The sequence below is a fragment of the Fonsecaea pedrosoi genome, assembly GCF_000835455.1.
Source record: "Fonsecaea pedrosoi CBS 271.37 unplaced genomic scaffold supercont1.6, whole genome shotgun sequence".
Lineage (NCBI taxonomy): Eukaryota > Fungi > Ascomycota > Eurotiomycetes > Chaetothyriales > Herpotrichiellaceae > Fonsecaea > Fonsecaea pedrosoi.
Genome location: NW_013550610.1, coordinates 2,159,752 through 2,182,144, shown reverse-complemented (window position 1 = coordinate 2,182,144; position 22,393 = coordinate 2,159,752). Strand labels below are relative to the sequence as shown.

The 22,393-nt window shown below is 53.8% G+C and overlaps 10 protein-coding genes across 10 annotated transcripts; 4 read left to right on the top strand and 6 right to left on the bottom strand.

The window, feature by feature from the left end:
* Positions 1-12: 12 nt before the first annotated feature.
* Positions 13-1,498, bottom strand: Z517_09620 (uncharacterized protein; the record flags this gene model as incomplete). The annotated part of the gene is made up of 3 exons (XM_013425528.1): positions 13-737; positions 852-924; positions 1,046-1,498. The coding sequence occupies 3 exons, from the start codon at positions 1,496-1,498 to the stop codon at positions 13-15; spliced, it is 1,251 nt and encodes a 416-aa protein (XP_013280982.1).
* Positions 1,499-2,730: 1,232 nt separating this feature from the next.
* Positions 2,731-5,566, top strand: Z517_09619 (uncharacterized protein; the record flags this gene model as incomplete). The annotated part of the gene is made up of 11 exons (XM_013425527.1): positions 2,731-2,980; positions 3,092-3,129; positions 3,207-3,410; positions 3,471-3,658; positions 3,711-3,793; positions 3,916-3,992; positions 4,068-4,223; positions 4,345-4,601; positions 4,779-5,035; positions 5,126-5,199; positions 5,315-5,566. 11 exons carry the CDS (start codon positions 2,731-2,733, stop codon positions 5,564-5,566), a joined length of 1,836 nt encoding a protein of 611 aa, XP_013280981.1.
* A 543-nt stretch (positions 5,567-6,109) lies between these two features.
* Positions 6,110-8,007, top strand: Z517_09618 (uncharacterized protein; the record flags this gene model as incomplete). The annotated part of the gene is made up of 2 exons (XM_013425526.1): positions 6,110-6,328; positions 6,370-8,007. The coding sequence occupies 2 exons, from the start codon at positions 6,110-6,112 to the stop codon at positions 8,005-8,007; spliced, it is 1,857 nt and encodes a 618-aa protein (XP_013280980.1).
* A 495-nt stretch (positions 8,008-8,502) lies between these two features.
* Z517_09617 (uncharacterized protein) lies at positions 8,503-10,538 on the bottom strand (the record flags this gene model as incomplete). The annotated part of the gene is made up of 3 exons (XM_013425525.1): positions 8,503-9,090; positions 9,160-9,980; positions 10,037-10,538. The coding sequence occupies 3 exons, from the start codon at positions 10,536-10,538 to the stop codon at positions 8,503-8,505; spliced, it is 1,911 nt and encodes a 636-aa protein (XP_013280979.1).
* A 1,172-nt stretch (positions 10,539-11,710) lies between these two features.
* Z517_09616 (uncharacterized protein) lies at positions 11,711-12,890 on the bottom strand (the record flags this gene model as incomplete). The annotated part of the gene is made up of 3 exons (XM_013425524.1): positions 11,711-11,776; positions 11,829-11,935; positions 11,984-12,890. 3 exons carry the CDS (start codon positions 12,888-12,890, stop codon positions 11,711-11,713), a joined length of 1,080 nt encoding a protein of 359 aa, XP_013280978.1.
* Positions 12,891-13,390: 500 nt separating this feature from the next.
* On the bottom strand, positions 13,391-14,140 carry Z517_09615 (uncharacterized protein; the record flags this gene model as incomplete). Its single annotated transcript, XM_013425523.1, has 1 exon — positions 13,391-14,140. One exon carries the CDS (start codon positions 14,138-14,140, stop codon positions 13,391-13,393), a length of 750 nt encoding a protein of 249 aa, XP_013280977.1.
* Positions 14,141-14,696: 556 nt separating this feature from the next.
* Z517_09614 (chlorophyll synthesis pathway protein BchC) lies at positions 14,697-15,967 on the bottom strand (the record flags this gene model as incomplete). Its single annotated transcript, XM_013425522.1, has 4 exons — positions 14,697-14,830; positions 14,893-14,998; positions 15,054-15,748; positions 15,829-15,967. 4 exons carry the CDS (start codon positions 15,965-15,967, stop codon positions 14,697-14,699), a joined length of 1,074 nt encoding a protein of 357 aa, XP_013280976.1.
* An 892-nt stretch (positions 15,968-16,859) lies between these two features.
* Z517_09613 (uncharacterized protein) lies at positions 16,860-18,704 on the top strand (the record flags this gene model as incomplete). The annotated part of the gene is made up of 1 exon (XM_013425521.1): positions 16,860-18,704. One exon carries the CDS (start codon positions 16,860-16,862, stop codon positions 18,702-18,704), a length of 1,845 nt encoding a protein of 614 aa, XP_013280975.1.
* A 467-nt stretch (positions 18,705-19,171) lies between these two features.
* On the bottom strand, positions 19,172-19,788 carry Z517_09612 (uncharacterized protein; the record flags this gene model as incomplete). Its single annotated transcript, XM_013425520.1, has 2 exons — positions 19,172-19,471; positions 19,621-19,788. The coding sequence occupies 2 exons, from the start codon at positions 19,786-19,788 to the stop codon at positions 19,172-19,174; spliced, it is 468 nt and encodes a 155-aa protein (XP_013280974.1).
* Positions 19,789-20,399: 611 nt separating this feature from the next.
* On the top strand, positions 20,400-21,872 carry Z517_09611 (uncharacterized protein; the record flags this gene model as incomplete). The annotated part of the gene is made up of 7 exons (XM_013425519.1): positions 20,400-20,526; positions 20,588-21,076; positions 21,161-21,349; positions 21,412-21,456; positions 21,532-21,627; positions 21,695-21,761; positions 21,830-21,872. 7 exons carry the CDS (start codon positions 20,400-20,402, stop codon positions 21,870-21,872), a joined length of 1,056 nt encoding a protein of 351 aa, XP_013280973.1.
* Between the last annotated feature and the right edge of the window lie 521 nt (positions 21,873-22,393).

Below are 22,393 nucleotides of genomic sequence, written 5' to 3'. Positions count from 1 at the left end.
TGGAGGTGAAAATCACAGCGGCAACGCATTCTTCAATTCCTCCCACCACTGCCGTCCACTCTTTCCACCATTCCTATCACCAGCATCTCTGCGTCGAAACATGTCCCGAACATCACCCACCAACGCCTCAGGACACTCCCAGGCGGCGAAATGCCCTCCCCTGTCGTGCTGCCTGTCGAGGACCACCGGTCCCATCGTGCGCGCCCACAGCGTCGGCGTCGTCGCGATCTCCATGGGAAACCGCGATATGCCCAGCTTGACGTCGACGTATCGCTTGGCCGTGTCGTTGTCCGACGCGGCCGTACTGCCCACGCTGTCGCAGTACCAGCGCACCGAGGCGTGCGGGCCCGCCGTGGAGAAATAGTAGATGCTCACCCACGTGAGGACCTCGTCGTCGGTCCAGGCGTAGTCGTCGCTCCACGCGTGCAGCTTCTCGTAGATCCACGCGAGCAGCGCCACGGGGCTGGACTTGAGCGCGTAGCCGATCGTTTGGGGCCGTGTGGCGTGGAGGATCGCGTAGGCCATACCCTCCTGGAGGAATGTCGCGGACCGCGCGAGTCCCCGCTGCTCAAAGTCCGTTAGGGGAGTGCTCTTCACTTTCGCCGTGAGATCGGCCTGCGTCGCAGTATCAGGCTCGTTGGCTACGGCCATGTTGACGTGGTGCGCTTTGCAGGACTCCGGGTACTGGTGGGCGAGGAACCGGGCGACAAAGTATCCCACGTCGCCGCCTTGTACGACTTTTCCGGGTTCTCATATCAGTCCCTGTCTCGTGTCCCAAGGGGCAGGTCCAGGTTCTCCAGGGCTGGGGGGAAGAGAGAGAGAGAGAGAGAGAGAGAGAGAGGGAATCTTACAATATTCGTTGTATCCGAGCGTGAGCATCAGTTTATGCACCGCCTCTGCATGCTTGCCACTGTTGAAACCGGACTTTGATGATGGCGACAAGTCAGCCAGCCAGTCAGCCAGTCTCTCCGCTTACCCCCGGTGATCCTGTAGCCTACCAAAATGGGGGGCACTGTGCAACCCAGGGGGGGTTGTAAAATGTTACCTTTGTCACTCCTGACGAGAATCCAAAGTTGACGAGACTCGGGGCAACGACATGGAACACAGGCTCCCCAGCCGCTCTTCGTGTAAGTAGCGGGAGGATCTTGGTCACCTCGACAAAACTGCCCGGCCAGCCGTGGAGGAAGAGCAGTGGGATCGCGTCTGAGTGCTCGCTCCGCTGGTGGACGCAGTGCACGTCGAGCTCTCCAAACCCGTCCACGGCGACGGTGACCATCTGCTGCGGCAAGAGGTTCAGTCGCGCCTCGACGGCCCGCCAATCGAAGATGTCCCGCCAGTACGTCACCAGGCGCTGCATTTCGGACAGGGGCGTCCCTCGCTGCCATGGAGGGACGTCGTCGACCTCGTCGGGGAGATCGCTCAGCTGGAGAAGGTCTTTGAGTCGCTGGAGTCGCTGTTGGTCGACGTGGATCTTGTACGGGGTGATTTTACTGGCCATGCTGCACATACACACACACACAGACAGAGAGAGAGAGAGAGAGAGAGAGAGAGAGAGAGAGAGAGAGAGAGAGAGAGAGAGAGAGAGAGAGAGAGAGAGAAACAGAGGTTGTTTGGTCAGACAGGACAGACCAAAACAGGACTTGCTCTGTAGGATATCAGGTGATGGTCTGGGTGGATGGGTCGATCTGGGCTGCGCTTTGGAAAGGAGTGCGGTGCGGCCGTGGTGCTCGTGGTCTGAGGGAGCATAGCGCTGTCGCCAGAGGATTATTATTATTATTATTATTAGTTCCCATCGCCAGCTTCGACATGATTGTCACTACGTAGGTGTGGAGGTGTCGTATGCGTAATTCCGGGCCATTGATTCTTCGAAAATGGGGAACGAATCGTATCTAGACGTCTTCGTTCCGCAGGCACCTGGTCGTACCCACATCAATGCTGGATAGGGACAGTCTCCAAAAACGGGTACGAAAGGCTTCGATAGGGACCATTGAGCGTCTCAAAAGAATTGTCGTGCAAGGCTGTTGTCTCTCGTCCGTTGATCATGTTTCTAGCCGGCCGAAGTATTCTTGACGCTCCCAAACATCCCGGGGGAGTTTTCGAATGCAATCTTTTGTTTTGCCATGAATTTACCATGTAGTATATCTCCATCCTGAATGCTCAGCTACCAGATCATCGGAGGCATTCTCCATTGACTCCCCAGAAGACGCTGAGCAGACGTAGATCTAGTCTGTGCAGGAAAATAGTCAAGGCCTATATGATATGTATTCGTGCATCTGTTTCATGACTTTAGAATCTTGGAGTAAGTTGAGATAGAACCGAACCAGGCGAGACCCCGTTCGAGGCACAAGTACATTGCCCAGTGTCGAGGCTACGTCCAAGCAGCCCTGGGATCCGTCAACCCACCTCGGCCCAATACGATGGATCTAAGCGGATTGTGACTGGATGGTGCAATTCCGATCTTGATCGTCGAACAAAATCCAGATTTGGGTGTTGATGGCGTTCGAATTCCGACCGGAACCTCATCCGTCAGGTGATGAATGCATATGAGTAGGAAATACAACAACACATAGGGATTGACGACCAGCATATACCGATCTAGAGGGTGCTTATAACTAAGAGCCGTGGTTCAACAGACACTCACTCGTTAATAGAGACATTGACAGGTTTTCTTTCTTCCCCTTCTTGTACCAATTCTTCGTGTCTGGCCGTGACGGTAGATCTATTGACAAGATGCGCAAAGAGTATGAAGGCGTCCCGCTCCATACAAACGCCCAGGGTTACCATGTCCCAGACATTACCTACCGGGCACCCGAGAATCGCAGGGTCAAAGTCATCACCATCGGCGCCGGCTTTGCGGGCATCCTGATCGCGTACAAGTTTCAGAAAGAGCTCCAGAATGTGGAACTGGTCATTTACGAAAAGAATGGCGACATCGGGGGGACGTGGCTGGAGAATCGATATCCGAACTGTGCTTGCGATGGTACATCTACCTACCTACCTATCTATCTATCTAACCCCATTCATTCGCACTTGTCCCGTGGATCACTGTTGTATGTATGGGAGTCTCGCGGCTGACAATGCCGTAACACAGTTCCCAGCCATTCTTACACCTTTAATTTTGCTCTGAATGTGAGTTTCCCACACAGTCGATTTACAGTGTCCGAATGACCAAGGTAACTAACCCAAATCCCCCTTTTCTCACACAGCCCTGGTGGCCCGAACTGTATGCCAAGAGTGAACATATCTGGAAATACCTCGATCGGATCTGCCGGGCCTTTGACCTCCGCAAATACATGCACTTCAACACCCGCGTCGTCGAGGCCGTGTGGGATCACGAGGCTGGGAAATGGAATGTCAAGATCGAAAAGTCGTTTATCGACGGCTCGACAAAGATCATCGAAGATCAATGTGTACGTTTGGTTTCTGTTATCCCATTCCTTCTTCAATCGCGTTGACGGAAATGTCGCCAGGACGTCCTGCTGCAAGCATCGGGTCTGTTGAATAATCCCGTCGTCCCCAATATCGAGGGGATGGAGACTTTCAAGGGCAGAAAGGTCCACACGGCGCAGTGGCCGGATGATTATAATGAGGATGCATGGAAAGGCCAGACAGTCGCCGTCATCGGTGCGGGCTCCTCAAGTGTCCAGACGACACCAGGGTATGGTCTCTTCACTGCCCAGGGATTTTCATCCTCTGGTTAACCATGACAGTCTTCAACCGCACGTCAAGAAACTCCATCTCTACGCCAAATCCCGCACATGGCTCGCGTCCGCACAGCCCGACAACCCGGTGAGTCCATCCACGGAACCAAGATTGAGAGGTGACAAGTGATCCTGATGTATCTACTACTCGCAGCATCCGCCTGAATGTAAGCTCCCGTGAAACATCTCATGATTACCTACTAATATCTCACAGTCAGCAAGGAAGAGCAGCTCGAGTTTGCCACGGACATGAACAAGTTGCTCAAGCAGGCTCGCAGCTACGAAGTCGCGGTTCGTCCAACACACACGACCTTCTCCCACATCAGGAAAATGTGCTGACAATCTCCCCTCCCTACCTACCTACAGGTCAACCAGATCTGGGGCGCCATGTTCAAGAACGCACCGCAGCAGGTGACGCTGCGCGAGCGAGCCCTGAAGAAGATGCAAGACCACCTCCGCAAGGACGGGCTGTTTGACAACCTCAAACCCGGTTTTGCTGTTGGCTGTAGGAGGACGACACCGGTGCGTTTTATATATATCCTATCCCATACCATGACCCTCTTCCCTCCGTGTCCCCTTGCCCGTTGGTTTTCTTTGACGGATCCTGACGTCTCGGTGTGTGTGTGTGTTTGTGTGATTGCAGGGCGTCAATTTCATGGAGGCCCTCAACAAAGACAATGTCGACGTGCATTTCACTGCCGTGACCAAGATCACCGAGGACGGGATCGTCGGCGCCGACGGATCGGTCGTGACGGGACTCGACACGATCGTCTTCGCCACGGGCTTCGACACGACCTACGTGCCACGCTTCAAGATCGTCGGTCGCAACGGGGTGACGCTGCAGCAAAAGTTCACGCCGAACCCGGACTCGTATCTCGGTGTCGCCATTCCAGGTACGTCGTTGGCATAGCTGTTACCAGCCAGCTGAAAATTTCCCAAAAGTCTATACTAACTGCGGTGGAACGAATTGGCAGATATTCCAAATTACCTGAGTAAGTCCGGACTCGTTCTTGAAGACACCGTTGCAGACATAAATCGCAATACTTGTTCATATGTGTATGAAGGAGTGCTGATGAGGTCCCCAGTGCTCTTTGGCCCGTCCTTCCCCGTCCTGGCCGGCTCCGTCACCGCCTCCCTCACCGCCGTGACCGACCTCGCCATCGCCATGGTGAAGAAGATCCAGGCCGAGAACCTCCGATCCATCAGCCCGCGCCAGGACGTCGTCGACCAGTTCGCCGAGCACACGCAGACGATGCTGCACGGGACCGTGTGGGAAGACGACTGTAACTCGTGGTACACGCGACGCGACGGACGCATCACCGCCGTCTGGCCAGGTATGTACACTATATGGGAAAGCATCCCCCCCCCCTCGGTCTCAATTTTCAATGACTCTCGAGAAATTTTGAGAAACTGACCCTTTTCAGGTTCTGCGCTCCATTTCCAGGACGTGGTCCGCCACCCACGATGGGAGGACTATGATATTACTTACATGAACAAGGTCAGTAGTGGCCACCCATCTCCTTTTTCCCCGTATATCGTCTCCGTTCACACCTTGCACCTCTCCCTCGCTCGCTCGCTCGCTCGTTCGCTGATACGATTGTCGATATTTCCAGCTCAACATGTGGGAATTCCTCGGCCGCGGATTCACCATGACCGAGCGAGACCCGGACGCAGACCTCGCGCCGTACATGACTCTCGACGCCCTCGACAAGGACTTTTACGACACCGACAAGACGCCCCTGCTGGAAGGCCCCGCGCCGACCATGGCCCAGGCGCGCGCAAAGTCGCTCGAGCATCCCGTCGATCCCGTCACGGTTAACGGGGTGACGGTTCCGGTGCCGGAGGTGCAGAATGGTGGACACTAGGGCCTTTCTTCGGTCTCTGTGGGGAGGGTATGGCTAAATTCCAGGTTGGGGGGTGAATTCGTCCAGCACACAAACCCCGCGCGAGAGAGAGAGAGAGTCACCTCCAGGCTCTGTCTGGGCTGGAGCCTCTCGGCGATTCCGTGATGCGATCACTCGTCTCTGTGAGTAGTGGTGGCGGTGATGGCCGATCAAACCCTATCAGCAGTAGTCAAGTCAGTTATCCAGGTAGTTCACACCCAACTCCCGAGGCTATCGGAATTTCTCCTGTGGTTATGCATGGTATACTAGTAGTATGGTGTGTGACTCAGTGACAACTCGGAAATAGAACTAGCAAAGCAGCTTCAATTGGACTGTGGACATCCAAGATCCGGATTCCGAGACAGAGGCATATATATGCCAGACACAAGCAAGTGTCAAGCACACGGGGAGCGTGTCTTGTCTGGAATTGGCTTCGCACTAATAATTCTCGTCCATATTCATATTCTGCTGCTTCTAGAGTCTTTGCTTGGTATTTGTCCTTGGATCTTGAATAGCCGATACGCCATGTCCACGGTGGAAGGACACCGCCAGGAGAAGACGACAGAGGGGACTCTGGTCCATGTATCTGACTCCACTGGCCATGCGCCGCCGTTGCCGGAGCAGGGCGAGGATGATGGCTCCGCGCAGAACACGACGTATGAGAAGCTCCCCTTGAGCTACTACCTGACTCCCCAGTTTCTGGGAACGTTTCTGGCAAGATCCCACATACTCTCTGGTGTCCCTGTGATCTTGACATGTCGGCTAACCAAATGCGTTACTGCTAGGCGTTCGGAATCACCTGCAATGCCGGCTACTTTGGCTGGACCCTCGCGTCAAACAGTCTCACCGCCATCAACGAAGAACTCGGCCCCAGCGACAGCTACCTGTGGATCTCGCTGAGCTACACCCTGACCGCGGCGGTGGCGTGCCTCCTCTTCGGTCGCCTGTCCGACATCTTTGGTCGGCGCTGGTTCACCATCGGAGGAAACATTGTGGCTCTCGTCGGCGCCATTGCTGGTGCAACCGCGCAGTCCATCGGCGCCATGATCGTCTCCAACGTCCTCCTGGGATTCTCGCAGCCTGTTCAACTCTCATATGCCACGGTCCTGCCAGAACTAGTGCCATTCAAGTATCGCGGGCTGACCAATGCCTATGCGTTGGCCGTCACCATTCCCGGCGCGGCCTTTGGACCGGTCATTGCAAAGGCGTTGATCTCTCACACACACGCCACGTGGCGTTGGAGTTACTATATCCACATCATCGTCACCTCGGTCGGTCTCCTCTTGATTGTGGTATTCTACTTCCCGCCAAAGTTCTCCATGCTCCAGGGGAATAGAAAGAGGTGGAATGTGGTCAAAACCCTCGATGTGGGAGGCATGCTCTTGTTCATTGGCGGAATGGTTGTTTTCTTGATCGGTCTGAGCTGGGGAGGCGGGGCGTATCCCTGGAGATCGGCACATGTCATTGCTACCATCGTCTGCGGATTCCTGACCCTAGTTGCCCTGGTTGTGTATGAGGCTTATATGCCCAAACACCCCTTGATTCCTCTAAGCCTGCTCCGAAATCGCCAGTTCCTCCTCTTCTTGGTCGCGGGCTGCTCTGGCGGGATGATTTACTATTCCATGGGAATCATGTGGCCTCTCATTGTCTCGGAGCTTTTTACCACCGACTTAGTCACGCAGGGCTGGCTCGCCATGTCTTCATCTGGCGGGAACACACTGGGAAACGTCCTTTGTGGCCTGTTCTATGTCATGTTCCGTCGGATCAAGTGGCAACTTCTGATCGCCACGATTGGCATGACTGCCTTTATCGGCGCCATGGCATCCACCACGCAATACAGCCAGACCAAGAGTATTGTCATCTCCATCATTGGGACCATATTTGCTGGCTTCGTGGAAGGGATCCCCACAATTTCGGTGCCCTACACGACAAACGCCGAGGACATTGGTCTGGCCGTTGGGGTTTTCCAGTCCATACGCGTCTGTGCGGGAAGCATTGCCATTGACGTCTACACGTCCATCTTATCTTCTCGAACCGCGAGTCTCGAGGCAAAGAACATCCCCAAGGCCGCGTTGGGGGCCGGACTCCCTGCGTCGTCGCTGCAAAGCCTCCTACAGGCGCTCGCTGCTGGTTCGCCTGCTGCACTCGCCACGGTGCCGGGCATGAATCCGGCCATCGAAGCCGCGGTGGCCGCGGCGCAAAAGTCGTCCTTCTCTGGGGCCGTGAAGATCGTGTTCCTCGTCACCATCGCCTTCGGCAGCCTAGGAATCCTGGCCACACTCTTCCTCCAAGAGATTGACCACTTGTTCACAGACCAGGTCGCTCGTAAATTGTACAACCCAATCAAGAGGAAGACGGAGGATTCGGCCGCCGAAGCAATGGAGAAGGCGGTTGTGATACAGGAAGAAAACCGTGTAGGCTAAGACGGGGTATGCTTCACCTTTGGCCAGACATTGACTGCGTCGGTGCCAGATTGCAGTGCTGTACTTCCGGCAGTCACACCGTCCGTCCGAGAGCAGTATATGAACCGAGGAAGCGGGAACGTGGAGCCGCAGCCTCTGATAGTCCTGCAGCTAGTAGCATACTTTGAAGCTGATGAAAAGGAGCTGTTTCTAGTCGGCGTCTTGTCTGTGCTTTGGCAATCAATCTCTCCGCGAGTCGAGCCTTCCACGTAGCGGGTGGATTCTGAAATAGTCCATTGCTGGAGCAATTAATACTACTCCTGAAAGCCTAGGTGGCAATGCTGATCGACCAGAACAGAACCCCCTGCTTGGATCGATCTAGGGCAGTCGATACACCCAATCCCGTGGATGAATGGCACGTTTGGACCCACGAGGGTGCTTCTGTGCCCTCTTGAAGTTCGTAGCCTGACATTGCCGAATCCTGTGCGTGCCATTTGGAATTTCAAGATGTAGCGATCAGAGGCCCAGGAGCTGTGGATCCCAGTAATGTGCATCAAATGCTGGAGTGAACATCATGCGAACAGGACTGTCCTCGATCGCTCCAAAGCCAAAGTTTAAGCCATCCATGATGTCCATCGACGTGGAAGGGACTGCATCATTAAGCAATTTCCGGTTTACCGTGCCCTCCCCTGGCATCAACGGAACCTCAATGGCTGATTGAGTGGCATCCACAGACTGGCAGATGCGTTCGGCCGCCGCAATCACACGTTCCATTTTTTTCAGATTGAATCGTGCCAGGCGTAGACTGGGCGCTATGTCATGTAGGACGTGAAGGGCGCGCCGGAAGGATTTCGATGCCTTCCAAAGACTCCCTTCGTCAGACTTTTGCTGGAGTAGTATACCGGTCAAGGCAATCAGAGCGCCAGTGACGTATACCACGCACGAATATCGTTGTAGATTTTCCGACGTCGAGGAGAACCAAAAGTCGTGAATTGTGTCAACCGTATCCTGTGCGATCTCGAGACAGGTGACAAGGTCTCGAGAGCGGAAATCAGAAGATAGCAGGTCTTCTCGCCGGAGCTGTAGGCGCAGATGGTTACATCGCTGTCTCAGACGAGGTAAGTGACCATCATTTCATAAGAGAATCAAGGTTGGCTTTCCATAGTCACATACCAGATGTAGGATTCGGGCCTGGCGCAAAGCGAATCCCGGCACATCTCCCTCTTTGTCGTCTAATTTAGATCGGTTCTTCCACTGCAGATGCGGCGGTAGTCTATCGCGTAGGTTCTCAATGCGGGCGTCCATGATGACGATAAACTCTTCATCCACAGGCCTGGTTGCATTGGCGCAAAATGTATGATCCCAGATTTCAGAGCTAAGTCGCGCCCATTTGATCGTGCAGTACAGGTAAGGGATACATGAAGACAACGGCGATTCTTCAGGTAGTTGTTCCGTCCTCCCGATAACCCTGTCGTCGACGGCAGAAGGCACTTGGACTCTTGTTTCCAGGTCTCGAATCAGATAGGGCACACCGACAACCAGAGAAATGTTCCTTTCCAGGATATACAAAGACCAGAAGACCCTTTGCCGCATGTGGATCTCGAAAGGGCTGAAGTCTTCCTCCCTGTCCCCTTGATTATGAAGTCCGATCAGGTAAGAAACCCTCACCGCCTGACCTACCGCTTCATATGAGGCATTGTACTTTTCGGCATATAGCAGATATGTGGCCTTGATCATAAGTGCTTGGATTGTGACCATATTCCCTTCCGCCAACAGCCCCGCGTGCGTGAGCAAATGGGATCCCTTCTCATGATGAGCCCACCCAGGGATCGCGTCGCTGTCGGGACACGACTCTTGTAAGACCGCAAGCAAGGCGATGATGAGGTGAACCAGTGCTCCAAACCGGACCGTGTCAACGCTCGGCTGGTATGCGTCGGTTGCCCCAACATATTCCTCAAACTGGGCCAACATTTGAGACTCGTTCAAGCAAGGATCTGCAGACTTTAGCATCATGTCCACAAGTTGGAGCAAGGGGGAATTTCAAGCATACAGTGGGGGTTCAACAGTTCAAAATATCTCTGCAATACCATTCTCACGGCTCCCACCCCATCATCAACTTCATGGTTCAATGAGAGTCTTAAATCTTGCGTACAACATATAGGAATGCGTTCACGGTCGTAGAACGAGCATCTAATGGGAGCCTGAGAATGCTGCGGTTGTTGGTCAGCAATATTGGGTAAATCCGTCGTGGGAAGATCATGCGAAGCAGGTTCAGGCTCGTCGCCCTGGCTGGTATCCCAAGTCGGTACTTCGATTGGGAGGATCTGATTGACCAGAGCGCCGGCATCACTCGACAAAATGTCTGGACGGGCATGGTCAGGCATCTGGGCGCCGAACGAAGATGTCTGATCTCCAAGTTGATCGGCTGTTTGTCTCATACCCGATTGCTTTCTTTGCTCCACCGCCCACTGTTGCTCAAGCCGTGCTATTCTTGTGAGAAGGTCAAGATGAGCGAGAGGAGGCTGCTGCGTCTTCTCTATCCCATGTGACATTTCTACCGGCATCAAGGGTGAGTTGAGGTGCGTTGGGGGGCTGGGTAGTAATTGAGGGGGGCTAGCGGATTTCATCTCAGCGAGTTCGTCAAGCTCGGTCGACCTATATTCTTGTTGGCAAATTGACATCGTCGTCTCCAGATGAAGACTGGAAGGGTTCAAACTAACGAGGTTGCTGGGCGTGCGTTCTTGAACGTCCTCCTTGTCCGAGGACCTTTTTTGTACTCACAGCGCAGCGAAGCCGCGCCACAGGAAGAGCATGGTCCGGGTTGTTCCCCAGAGCACTGGCAAGAGGTCAGTCATAGCTCATCCACGATTTCCCAAGGGCTTCGTCAAACCTTGATCTTGCGTTTTTGGCACTCTAGGCTGTTCCACAGTGAGCTAGGGCCATTGTTCCTTGCGGGTGAAGAGACTTACCATGCTCGGGTGACATATTGTGAGCGTTTGGTGCCCGCGACTGGACGCTTCTGGCCTCGCGAATTGGTCCGACAGTGTTGTGTCGACGATGGCAAAGAGGACCGGGTCAAGAGGATGGTGTCTGGACCTGCATCTCCCAACGCCTCTGTTGTTCGTTCATCCATGATATTGTCTCTTAGATTATACATCCAGCGAGCCACAGTGGATAGGGAGAGCAATTAACCCAAAGCTCGAGCAAGAACGGAATTCTGGGCGGACGCCTGGCGAAGATAGGCATAGGGGGGTTGCGGGGAGGTGAGTCCACCCAAGTCGACCAAGTCTCGACCATATTGTAAACGGTAGTAGCGCTTGCCAAAGCAGCCTGGAGAGATGTGGGGGTTCAATAGAGATTCCAACGAAGCAGGAGAGTGTAGACTATGCATCCGGGGCATCTTACTTGACCCTGCTGGTGGTTGTTGTGTCTGGTGTTCGGAATTATTGCGTCCAGTTGTCGTGCAATGCGATTCCGCTGGATGTCATCAGCATTTAGCTGAACGGTCAGGTGACTTTATCCTCAGCTGAGCAAGTTAGCCGACTTGAGGCTGGAATATTTCTTGGCACTCAAAACAATCTCTGCCACTGCGACTCCATCATGTAGAAACTTCGGGGCCATTGTTGTGTCTACTCTTCGATCAAATGCCTGGCTGGAACTTCTACCTCTGATTAACGCTTTTGCGCTGGGCTCTCAGTACGCCAAGCCTGGGTATATCCTTGTCTTAAAGCTTCCAGACATCTATAACAGCTCTTCCCTGTAACCGCCCTGAACCCATATCATCAAAGACCTGTCCATGAGTGAGCACACGACTGACACAAGGCCACTTGACCTTCACATACCTGGGACAGCTTGCTCAAGGGCTCAATGCTGATCTTGGTCTTGACCTCACCCCTAGCCGCGGGCTTCATGCACTCAACAGCGTCTCTCCGGTTTCCAACTACTGTTCCTGTGGTACTGTCAACAGAGGTTCACATTGCCATCCGGCCGGACGTACCTCGAATGCTTAGTTGGTTGGTGATCAAGAAATGCGGCTGTGCTCTTTGGAGTGGCATGGCCTTTTCAGGCACGCCGACGCAGACCAGCGTCCCCCCGTAGCGAAGCATGTCTAATCCCTGGTCGTAAGACTTGGTGGAGCCGTTGAGTACCAGCACGGCGTGGCACCCGCCATTGGTCACTCTCTTTACCTCCTCAAACAATTGGGCATCGGTGTACTGGGTGAAGTCGAGGAAGACGTTGGCACCAATTCCGAGACAAAACTCCTTCTTGGAGCCGTGATCGATGCCGATGACTTGGAAACCCATACTCTTGGCATATTGGATGGCTAAATGACCGAGACCACCGCCTGCACCAGAAAGCGCCACCCAGTCCCCAGGCTTCAAGTTGCCCTTGAGCAAAGCATTATACACCGTGACACCTCCACACAGGAGAGGGGCGGCCAGCGCGGAGTCGAGGCCGTCGGGAATTGGTGTGACATATGCTGCGTCGCTGCACACGTATTGTTGAAACGTTCCAGGGTTCCTGTAGCCCGAGACCTTCTTGAACGGACACCGGCCTTCGTCGCCGACTAGGCACATGTCGCATGTTAAGCAGGTCGAGGTGATCCATTTAACACCCACACGGTCGCCCACCTTCCTTGCCTTGACACCCCGTCCCACTTTGACGACCGTGCCGACCCCTTCGTGGCCTCCGATCTGCCCGCGCGGCGTGCTTTCTGGCATATGCTCCCACGCGTTCATGATGAAGGAGTAGTCTGAATGACATACGCCCGAGTGACTGAGTCGGACCAGCACTTCGCCCTCTTCTGGCTCAGGTGTATCCACCTCAACAATCTCGATCACCGTCGTCCCTGGCTGGCTGTACACCGCGGCTTTGTGCCTCTTGGGGATGGTCATGTCGGCCATATTCGCAAACGGTCTCTAGTATTGTTCTTCGATCTGAAGAAGCAGAATGAAAGAGCCGCACGGGTTCTACTGAAACTAATTATCGTAATCCTGCGGCCGCTACTTGACATTTCAGGCTTGACCTCCTTGTTTCCGTTACGAAAGACGTCGCTCGACGTTTTCGGAAACCCAGAAGACGGTTTATCCTTCGGAATTCTGGCACCAGTCAAGATCCTACGCTTCAAGACCGGATGTTTCTTTGACTGCCTCGGTTATTCAATACCTTACTGGGTAGCAATGTATTCCACAGTGCGCTAAAACAGCCCACTTCGCAGCCTTTTCATCCGAGTGCACGGGTTCTAGAGCAGTCGAGGTTCTTATGTTCGTAGTGTAATGGGATTTCCGCAGAGCATAAACCCTCCAAAGTCAACGTGCCACCTGTTGCATAAGTCCCTTCATACACTCTAGTTGTGATCGTGCAGGCTGCGCTGGACTGTCCTTACTCTGCTCTGACCCAAGCCTCATGCTGTCACTCCACCGTCGACAACCACATTCGAACCAGTCATGTAGCTCGCGTCGTCACTGAGGAGGAACGACACCACTTTTGCAATCTCTTCCGGCTTTCCCAAGCGCCTGAGAGGTGTCCTGGCTTGCATTGCACGATCCATTTCCACCGCCGCAGGGCCCAGCTTCTCCGGCTGATACATCGGTGTCTTGATGCTCCCGGGCGAGACAATGTTCACACGTACTCCATGAGGACCCAGCTCAATCGCCGCGCTTCGACAAAATCCCAGAAGCGCGTGTTTCGAGGCACAGTATGAGTGTAATGGGGCACCACCGATAATGCTCTCTGTGGAGCCGATCATCACGGCGGCCCCCTTGTGCTGGATGAGGTCTTGACAAGCCACCTGCATCGTATTGACCACTCCTTGGTAGTTGACTTGCATGACGCGATCAGCGTCCTCAAACTGTGGATTCAATAACGAGTTGAAGCGAACAATCCCCGACACAGCAGCGACCTTGGTGACACTGAGTCCAGCGGTCTTGATGTCTTCGAATGCTTTTGTCACCCCGTCACGATCGGACACGTCCACTCTCGCTGTCGAGATTTTGCAACCCGGGCTCTCAGCTAGACACAGCTGGACAGTAGTCTGCAGCCCTTCAACATTCACGTCCCATAGAACCAGATTGTCGCCCTTGCGTGCCAGATCAACGGCGCAGCATTGGCCCATACCAGACGCCGCACCCGTAATCAGAGTCCTTGAGGTCATGGTTTCCCGCGGTTTCCTTCGAATGCAAGCTGATATTTCTGGTACGAATGTGATGTCCTTTGACCGACCGCTGTGAGACCACTTGTATTCCAGTATCGAGTTGAAGATCAAGTCACTTGTATTACAGATATACGAAATAGTACTTGACAAGGCCGCCAATCAAAGCAGGAGGAAGAAGCCGTACTTCTAGCATTCTTGGGGACCCTACCGACAACGTGACTTGTCGAAATAGACGACAATGATGTTAGACTCGGAAGGAAGGGAGCAACTTAAGCTCATCGAATTAAATCGTTACACCTGGCGGCGTCGTTTGAAAGATATTACTGGGAGCTATCCATGATACTGTCTTAAGCAGCAAGTACGTCAATCACGGCCGTGTTCCTCAACATGGGTAAAGAAAGAAAGGCATATCATTACAACCTTGTAGCGTGGCAGGGAATGAAAGTGTTGTATTCGCGCGACACCGTGACACCTCAGAGCGACTCTCTACTGGTATTTCAGTATCTAATAGTATCTATGCTCTCTCAGTGGCCCTCGGTGATTTGTCTGACCATCGTCAGGCTGTTGTTGGCGTGACTAGAACCTTTACACAGGCGTCCTTGGAGTCCAAAAGTTGTTGCAGGCCTTGCTGAACAAAATCATTCAGGACAATCCTGCTCGTGATCATCTTCTCGGCTCCCTGGAATTTCCCTACCTGGATGTCAGTCTCGTAGTTTGTATGTTTGGAATAATAACCAGAGGGAATCGCATACCTGCGACAAAGTCATCGACCACGCCCCGAAAGTCCTCGTCGCTGTACGCAAGAGCTGCTTCCAGGGTGATTTCCTTGCTCATCCACCCGACCAAAGGGACTTCGATCTGGGTCAGGGCGTGAGCATGTTTTTCCGCTTCCTTTGGTCAGTTCAAGACTTACAGGCTTATCCCACGACGCTATCATGACATAGGTGCCCCTCTTCTTGAGAGCGTCGATACCGGCAAGGAGTGCAGACGGCACTCCAGCACAGTCAAAGACGACATCGGCTCCGACACCGTCGGTTCTTCGCTTGACTTCCTCTGCCACGTTGGTGGTCTTGGGATCCAGAACGATACTCGGAATGTTTGCCGCCTGGGCTTTTCTCAATGCTGCTGGCTCCGACACCAGAATCTGAGCAGTGCCGGCGGCCTTGAGATTGTGGATAACAGCCTGCCCGATTGGTCCACCGCCGAGAACCAGTGCCGTCTTGTCCTGGAAGGATTTGAGCTTTGAGACTCGAAGACCATGTCTGGCTACTGCCAAAGGCTCAATCAAAGATGCATTGTCGAGTAAAGAGTCTGGGACGGGATAGCACTGCTGCCATCTAACCGCGACGTATTCAGAAAACCCACCGCCCCCGCCTCCGCTTAGCCCGAGAAACCCAGGCTTGTCACAGAGGTGAGTGTTCTTTTCCAAGCAAGGTCGACATTGCAGGCAATATAGCCGGGGGTCAATCACTACGGCCTGGCCAACCTTCAACGGACAGCCAGCAGTTGTTTCTGCTACTCGACCGCACGCCTCGTGTCCCAGTGTTACTGGGAGCCTGTCACCAGTATGGATGTCGGGGCGATCCTTGGTTGGCGTACCGAACGAGCCTGGAGGTAAGTGAGCGAGTGAAGTTGGCCCATATAGAGCGAGGAGCTCTGGCCATCTGTTACTGGCCAAGAGCGCTTACCAGCAGTATAATTCTTGAGATCACTTCCACAGATTCCGCACCAGGCAATCTGTACCAATATCTCGCCGTCTTTGGGTTGTGGTCTCTGGACGTCCTCGACGCGGACGTCCCTGACACCATAGTAGCGTGCAGCCTTCATACTCAGAACCCTTCGGATCGCGATACTACACCATGAAGACCTCCTTGGGTAGAGGTTCTGAAATACTTGGTGGAAAGAGATGTCTGGTCTATCCGGAATTATGCAAATCTATCCGTCGATTGCCCGTCAACTGCTAACTGAGATACGTGACCAGTGCACTTGAACTTCCTATATCCGATTTCGGAAATGTCTTCAGCCCATGCTCAGCCTGTGAAGAGCACATCGCCTTTCAGATTCAAGCCTCTACGCACGTATCGAATGGAACGATCTTCCCCAGCAGCATCCCCAGGCAAAGTCAGCCCCGCTATTGCTAAGGCGAGACTAGGCCACTGGATCCCCGGAATTAAGCGATGAGATTGGAATAGTCCTGGAGAAGAGACAGAGTTCACACTTCGCGAGCTCACCATCATGTGCTTGGTATGGCCTACCACGAATACAAATCATAGCAGCGCGGTCACATTGACGGGAGTGCTACAACTTAACTGCCAGCCACTCTGCCCAACTGAGAGGACCAGGTTGGGGATACAGCATGGTACTGGATGATGCACCAGAGAAGCCACCAAACTAATTCCGGGGGTGGAGAACAACCACGGTCAGTACTGGTCGACCGCTACGACCTTGTGGATCGCTACTTGATCGCTAATCAATTTCCCCATATTCAACTGGTTAGCTGGAGCTTGTCAAACTCTATAAGTCTGGCAGTCTGGCCACTCAACAGTGGCCTCGACGCTTCTACCGAGTCCCAATATCAGAAAGATCAGACTGCCACGTTTTTCATCTCTCTTCCCCTTGACCCGGAGCATACACGCATGACACGTACAGGTTAAAACAGCACGATCCCTTCCCCAGTACCTACCTTGCACTCTATATCTCCCTCGCCTCTTCCTGGACCATGCATGAGAACACCGAGGCCAATATAGACAGCATTCAGAAGTCATGGGACACGCCAGACGGCTCGACTCAGGCCCACGACGAGTTTCCGAAGCAGCATGCTGTCCACCACACCGGCATCGCTGCATTGGCCGACATTGGAAACGAGGATCCTGAAAACACCGAGTTTCGCTGGACGCTCCCAGTCTTCACCAACCTCTTCGCTCTCTACATCACCTGGTTTGTCGCCACGTTTGGGAACTCGGCCTACGCCTCTTCGCTTGCCTATGTGGCGCGTCGGTTCCCCGAGTCTGCCAGTCAGGTCGGCTGGGTATCGACTGGCCCGTATGTTGTGGCCACGGTGCTCATGGTCCCTGTGGGAGAGGTGTCGGATTTGATCGGGCGGAAACTCTTCGTCATGATATGTCTGGCCTTGTCGACAGTGGGTGCCCTTGTGGCTGGTCGTGCGGACAGTTTCGGCATGATCATTGGCGGTCAGACTCTGCAAGGCTTCGGTCTCGTGCTGTGCTACCTCCCAGGCCCGTTGACGCAGGAGATGGTACCAAAGATCGTACGGCCCATCGTTGCAGGTACTGGCGGATGCATCGTCGGCGTCGGGTACATCATGTCTCCCATCATCGAAGGCGTATTCATCAAAAAGGGCTATGGCGGCGAGCTCGAGGGTTGGAGAACAGGCTACTACACGTCGGCGGGCATGTATGTGTTGGCCCTCGTGTGTGTCCTCCTCTTATACCATCCAGCGAGCAGACCCAATCCGACACACAGCACCAAGTGGCAACGGCTGATGAAGATCGATTGGTTTGGTCTCCTTTTGCTCGCGGGAGGTCTGGCCATGTTCCTCGTCGGTCTCAGTGCAGGAGGCATTACTCGGCCCTGGACGTCAGCTTCAATCATCTCGTTACTCGTCATCGGAGGTTTTTGCCTCGTTGGTCTCTTTATCTGGAACTGGAAAGGGACTAGCGAGGGCATGTTTCCTCACTGCCTGTTCGAGCACCGCAACTTTGGCATCACCCTTGTTGTCCGAGCTGTGGGGAGCTTCGCCCAAATCGGCTGTCAAGCATATCTCCCGCAGCTCGTGGTCTTGCTCTTCACCAGCGACGGTGTCTTACAAGCCGTCTGGCAGCTTCCGTTCAGCGTCAGTCTGATCTTTGGGTCGGCCGGAGCTGCGGCGGGACTCAGACTGACAAGAGAAGGCCGCTGGATCGCAGTCTTGTCCATGCTCTTCTTGATCCTGGGCGGAGGTCTTCTCATCCTCATCAAGCCCGACGTCAGCTTCGCCGCCTGGTTCTTTGCCGCGGCCGTAACCGGCTTCGGCATCGGCTGTGAATCTCAGGTCTTGAACATCATCGCCGGCCTGTGCACGCCAGACCATCTGATCGCCACGGCCATCATGGTCGCCTCGCTCTCCGGGACCTTTGGCGGCTCAATCGCCATCACCGTCTTCGGCCAGATCTACCAATCCAGTCTCAAAGACATGTTGCCAAAGGCCATCTCCACCGCCGTCACCAAGGACGGCTTTCCCCAGGATAATCTCCCGGCCCTTTTCGAAGCATATGCAACCTCGAACCAGACCCTGATAGCCCAGGTGCCGGGTATGACGCCGCAGATTCTCCAGGCTCTCAACGACGCGGTCCTGGACGCGAGTGCAAAGAGCTACCACAACGTGTGGTACACGTTGATCGCGTTTGCGGCCATCACGACCGTCATCGCCTGGTTCCTCAAGAGCACGAAAGAGCAGTTGACGAGAGCTGTGACTGCACCTGTGGGGGAGAGGGTTCTCGGGCTGGAGATGGACGCGGAGCGGCGACCGGCGGTCAGACACGGGGTGAGCAAGGAGGCCAGTTGAGCGTAGGTGTGCCAACGACGACGGAGGGGGGTGTGCCATGAGAGAAAAGTATGCACTACTTGAACCTGTATCTATCGATTACGTTGCATGATATCCTGGTTTCCCTCTTGCATGATGCACGTCTCAGCTCTGACAGTAGTGTAGATGCGTCCAGTTGTAGTATTTCATTCCTTGCGACATCCGTAGAAACTGAGCGAGCCAGCGTCAAACCTACTTGGCCATATCAGGCTCCGACTGTTTCTGTACAGCACACGTCCAGAGCACAACTTCCAGCTGGCAATCCGAAAAGGCCAACATGGCCGTTCTAATCTGTTACATTTCGTCGTCGACCAGGAAGCTGGAGTTGCTGCTCATCTTTGATTCTTTCGTTATTCCACTCTTGACGTTACACCTGGAGGGATGTGGTCTATCCTTAATCCCTTCCCTACACTCTGGCTTCTAATCTGCTCGATAGGTGTAAGGCGCAATCACGTCTGTACATTATCCTGCGCCCCCTTCTTGAAATCAGGCATCACCTTTCCGTCCTTGATCACCCAGCGTACAGTTCCCGCCATGGAACACAATCCCGGCGAGATCGTCGTGTTTGCCGTGCTGTCCCAGAAGTTGTCGTGGTCCGGGTTCACCACTTCTTGCCAGTACGAGTCCTGCGATGCCGACAGGTATCCCTCGATACTGGAGAAGGTTGCCTCAGCGAACCCGTCGCAGTCCACACAAGGAACGCCGGTCAGGTCTGTCCACTTTTTGCGGATTGCTGATGGAGTATGGAACTGTTTTTTTCCCCCACGCGGTAGCACAGTCAGTCAAAACATGTCTTGTATGACTCTTTCACCATCAATCGATGTAAGAGGTTCAGGTGAAAGGGGACTACCAATCCCGTGGGCCGTGAATAGGCAGGCTATGTTTATCTGTTACTCACCTGGCGGTATCCGATGAGACCGTATTTCTCGGCCCATGGGGCGACCAGGGCGCCGTGACGCGTATACCAATACCGGTAGAAGTCTTCCTCCGTCATGCCTGGTTTCTTGTGGATGAAGCTCCCGATTGTCACGGGCCCCGTGGGATTCGCATAGTTCTCTTCCGCCATTTGGGTCGTGCTTTAACTCTGAAGCAGTTGTAAAGAGGAAGAAATGCACGATGTCAACAATGCTTGAGGGAAAGGCCTGTGAGCATTAAATTAATGCAAAGGGGGAGCCTCTCCAAAACCCCACGGGTCCCAGACTCTAGGCCTAGCGTCAGTCGTGCGTTCCCCAGGTGCCATCATAGAGCTGCGGAACTGAGCCTGGGGAGGCCCAAGACAGGTAAATTCCGAGCTTCCGCCCACTAAAAACGAACACTGAGTGTCCTGTTCTACGACCCCGTGCGTACGTCTCAGGTCATAGCTGGAGGCCTGACACATGTCTCCGCTTCTGTATCACATCGAGTTGTCGGAGAAGGCGATTAGCTTGTTTGCTCTTGCATTTACCCCCAACCAACAACTGTCCTTCAAAGCGGAAACATGGATTAAACCAGCAATGAAATCGGAACGAGAGATGAATAGGGAGTCGACGTCGGGTCAGGTACGACTTGGACGTAGAGAGTTTGTGTACCTGGCGCTTTTATATCATACTCGACCGCACTGTGCGTAGATTGTAGTCAACCAGCCCATAGAATTGAGAGGCGTCCTGTGCGAGAATAACTGCGCAACAAGATTCGAGCATGGCACACGTACTGTTAGACCAGATTCCCCGTACCAACTTCCAAGCCATCTTTGGGGTGCATCAGAACACTCCACGCCTGGATGAGCAGATCGACTTCTACAAAGCAGTGGGTTGTGTGGTTGACGGTAAGCACCAGCATCTCAAACGGGAGCATGTAGGCAGCATCTAACTGGCAATTCGCAAAAGATGACTACCAGCTCAAGGATGGTGCAACATTGCCCGATGCCTGGTTCTCAGCTCGTGGAGTCAAGCGCGAGGACCTCGACCGGTTCGTGGCCATGCGGCTCCCGCACGATCCATACATGCACGTCTACTTCTACAGCTGGCACAACCTGTCCACCAAGGCCCAGTGGCCTCCGATCATCAACCAGATCGGCTCGCGCAGCTTGACGTTCCTGCTCGACGACGTGGACAAGGAACTCGAGCGCATCCGCCGCGACTTCCCCCAGACGCCGATCCTGTCGGATGTCTTGACCATCGAGCGGAAATGGGGCACGACCAAATCCGCCCTCGTCAAGGACCCCGAGGGCAATTTCCTCGAGCTGGTCTCCGTGGCCGGCGGCCGGTTTGACGAGCAGAAGATGAAGCCGGCGCCGTGGGATCAAAAGACCTGGTTGCATTTTCAGATGAATTGCCAGTATTGGGGCAAGACGCGCCGGTTTTATCGAGGGTTCGGTGTGTGGCCCCCCGTCGTCCATCTCCAGGAGATTCTTTTAGATATAAGAGAGGTGCTTGCTGACCTCCTTTCCCCAATTGCAGGCATGGAGCACGACTATGGTACGGACTTCCGGGGCGAGAAGATTGGGTTTCCCTTCGGCTGGGACTATTATGAAAAGCAGATGAACGAAGGCTGCGACTTCAAGGTCGATCCTGACACGCGCAATGACTTTCTCCGCAATGCCCGGGATGTCAGTGGGATGCATCTGGAGTTGCTGGAAGGTATTCCAGGTGAGAATTGCTGCTGCTGAAAGAACCTCAGAAGTACTCGCTCGACTGATAATCGTCCCCAGGGAGAGAGAAACCTCCTGGGGTTCCACCCACGTGGTCCCAGCTAGGTAGGTCGCGGATGTCTGTGAACCACAACAAACAAATAGAAGAGCTGACCTCGTGTGCGTCTGTGTGTGTGTCAGGCATCATGCGCTACTGCTGGAGAGTCCCAGACTACTACAAAGCTGTGGCTGACATTAAGAAACTCGGCAAGAAGATCTACGTGGAAGACCAACGAGGTAATCTATATCCCCTTCCCATCCCTAGAGAAAGCGCAGCTGTCTGACTCGGCCGATCGATAATCAGGATGTCTTGTCTGGGGTGACACCCAATGGATCTTCTATGGCGACTGTGATGGAAACTTTCTGTGCCAGTGAGTGGTTCCCTCGCCTCCAGTAGCTGTAGGGGCGTACAACTCTAACCGTCGGGTCACCTTTACAGAGAACAGTGGTATCCTCAGCGATATTTTGGGTTCCAGGACTAGAATTGTTGTAGAGACGCATCTGGCCGAGTGGAAGACACGGCGGCATTGCGACAAGGTCGCCTGGCTGAATACTATATCGAGATCTGAAGTAGCGGTGCCAGACCTGCAGAAAGAGAAAATAGCAATTAAACCATACTTTGTCCGTGAAGTGTCTTGTATCATGTCGGCGAAAAAACTACTACGTCGAGGACTAGAGATGGAAGATGCTCTGTCGTGCACAGTCACATACCAATACGAATAACCATGGACAAAATACATCTCTGTCTCCCACGGGTACTGCCTCAATTCCTGTCCTTGCATGTGAGCAAAAAGACCGTATGTCTTGTTTCATATCAGTTGTGCCAGATTATCAGGCACTACGACCGCCAGGGATGCCTATTATGTAGTTCATGACATCCCTCCCGGATATAGAACTCTCCTCCTCTTCATCTGCACACATTCCCTTGTCACCTAATCACATAAAACATAGGAATCCCGCTCGAAGTCGTGTATATCTCCTTCCCGAGCCCCCTCGTGGCGGC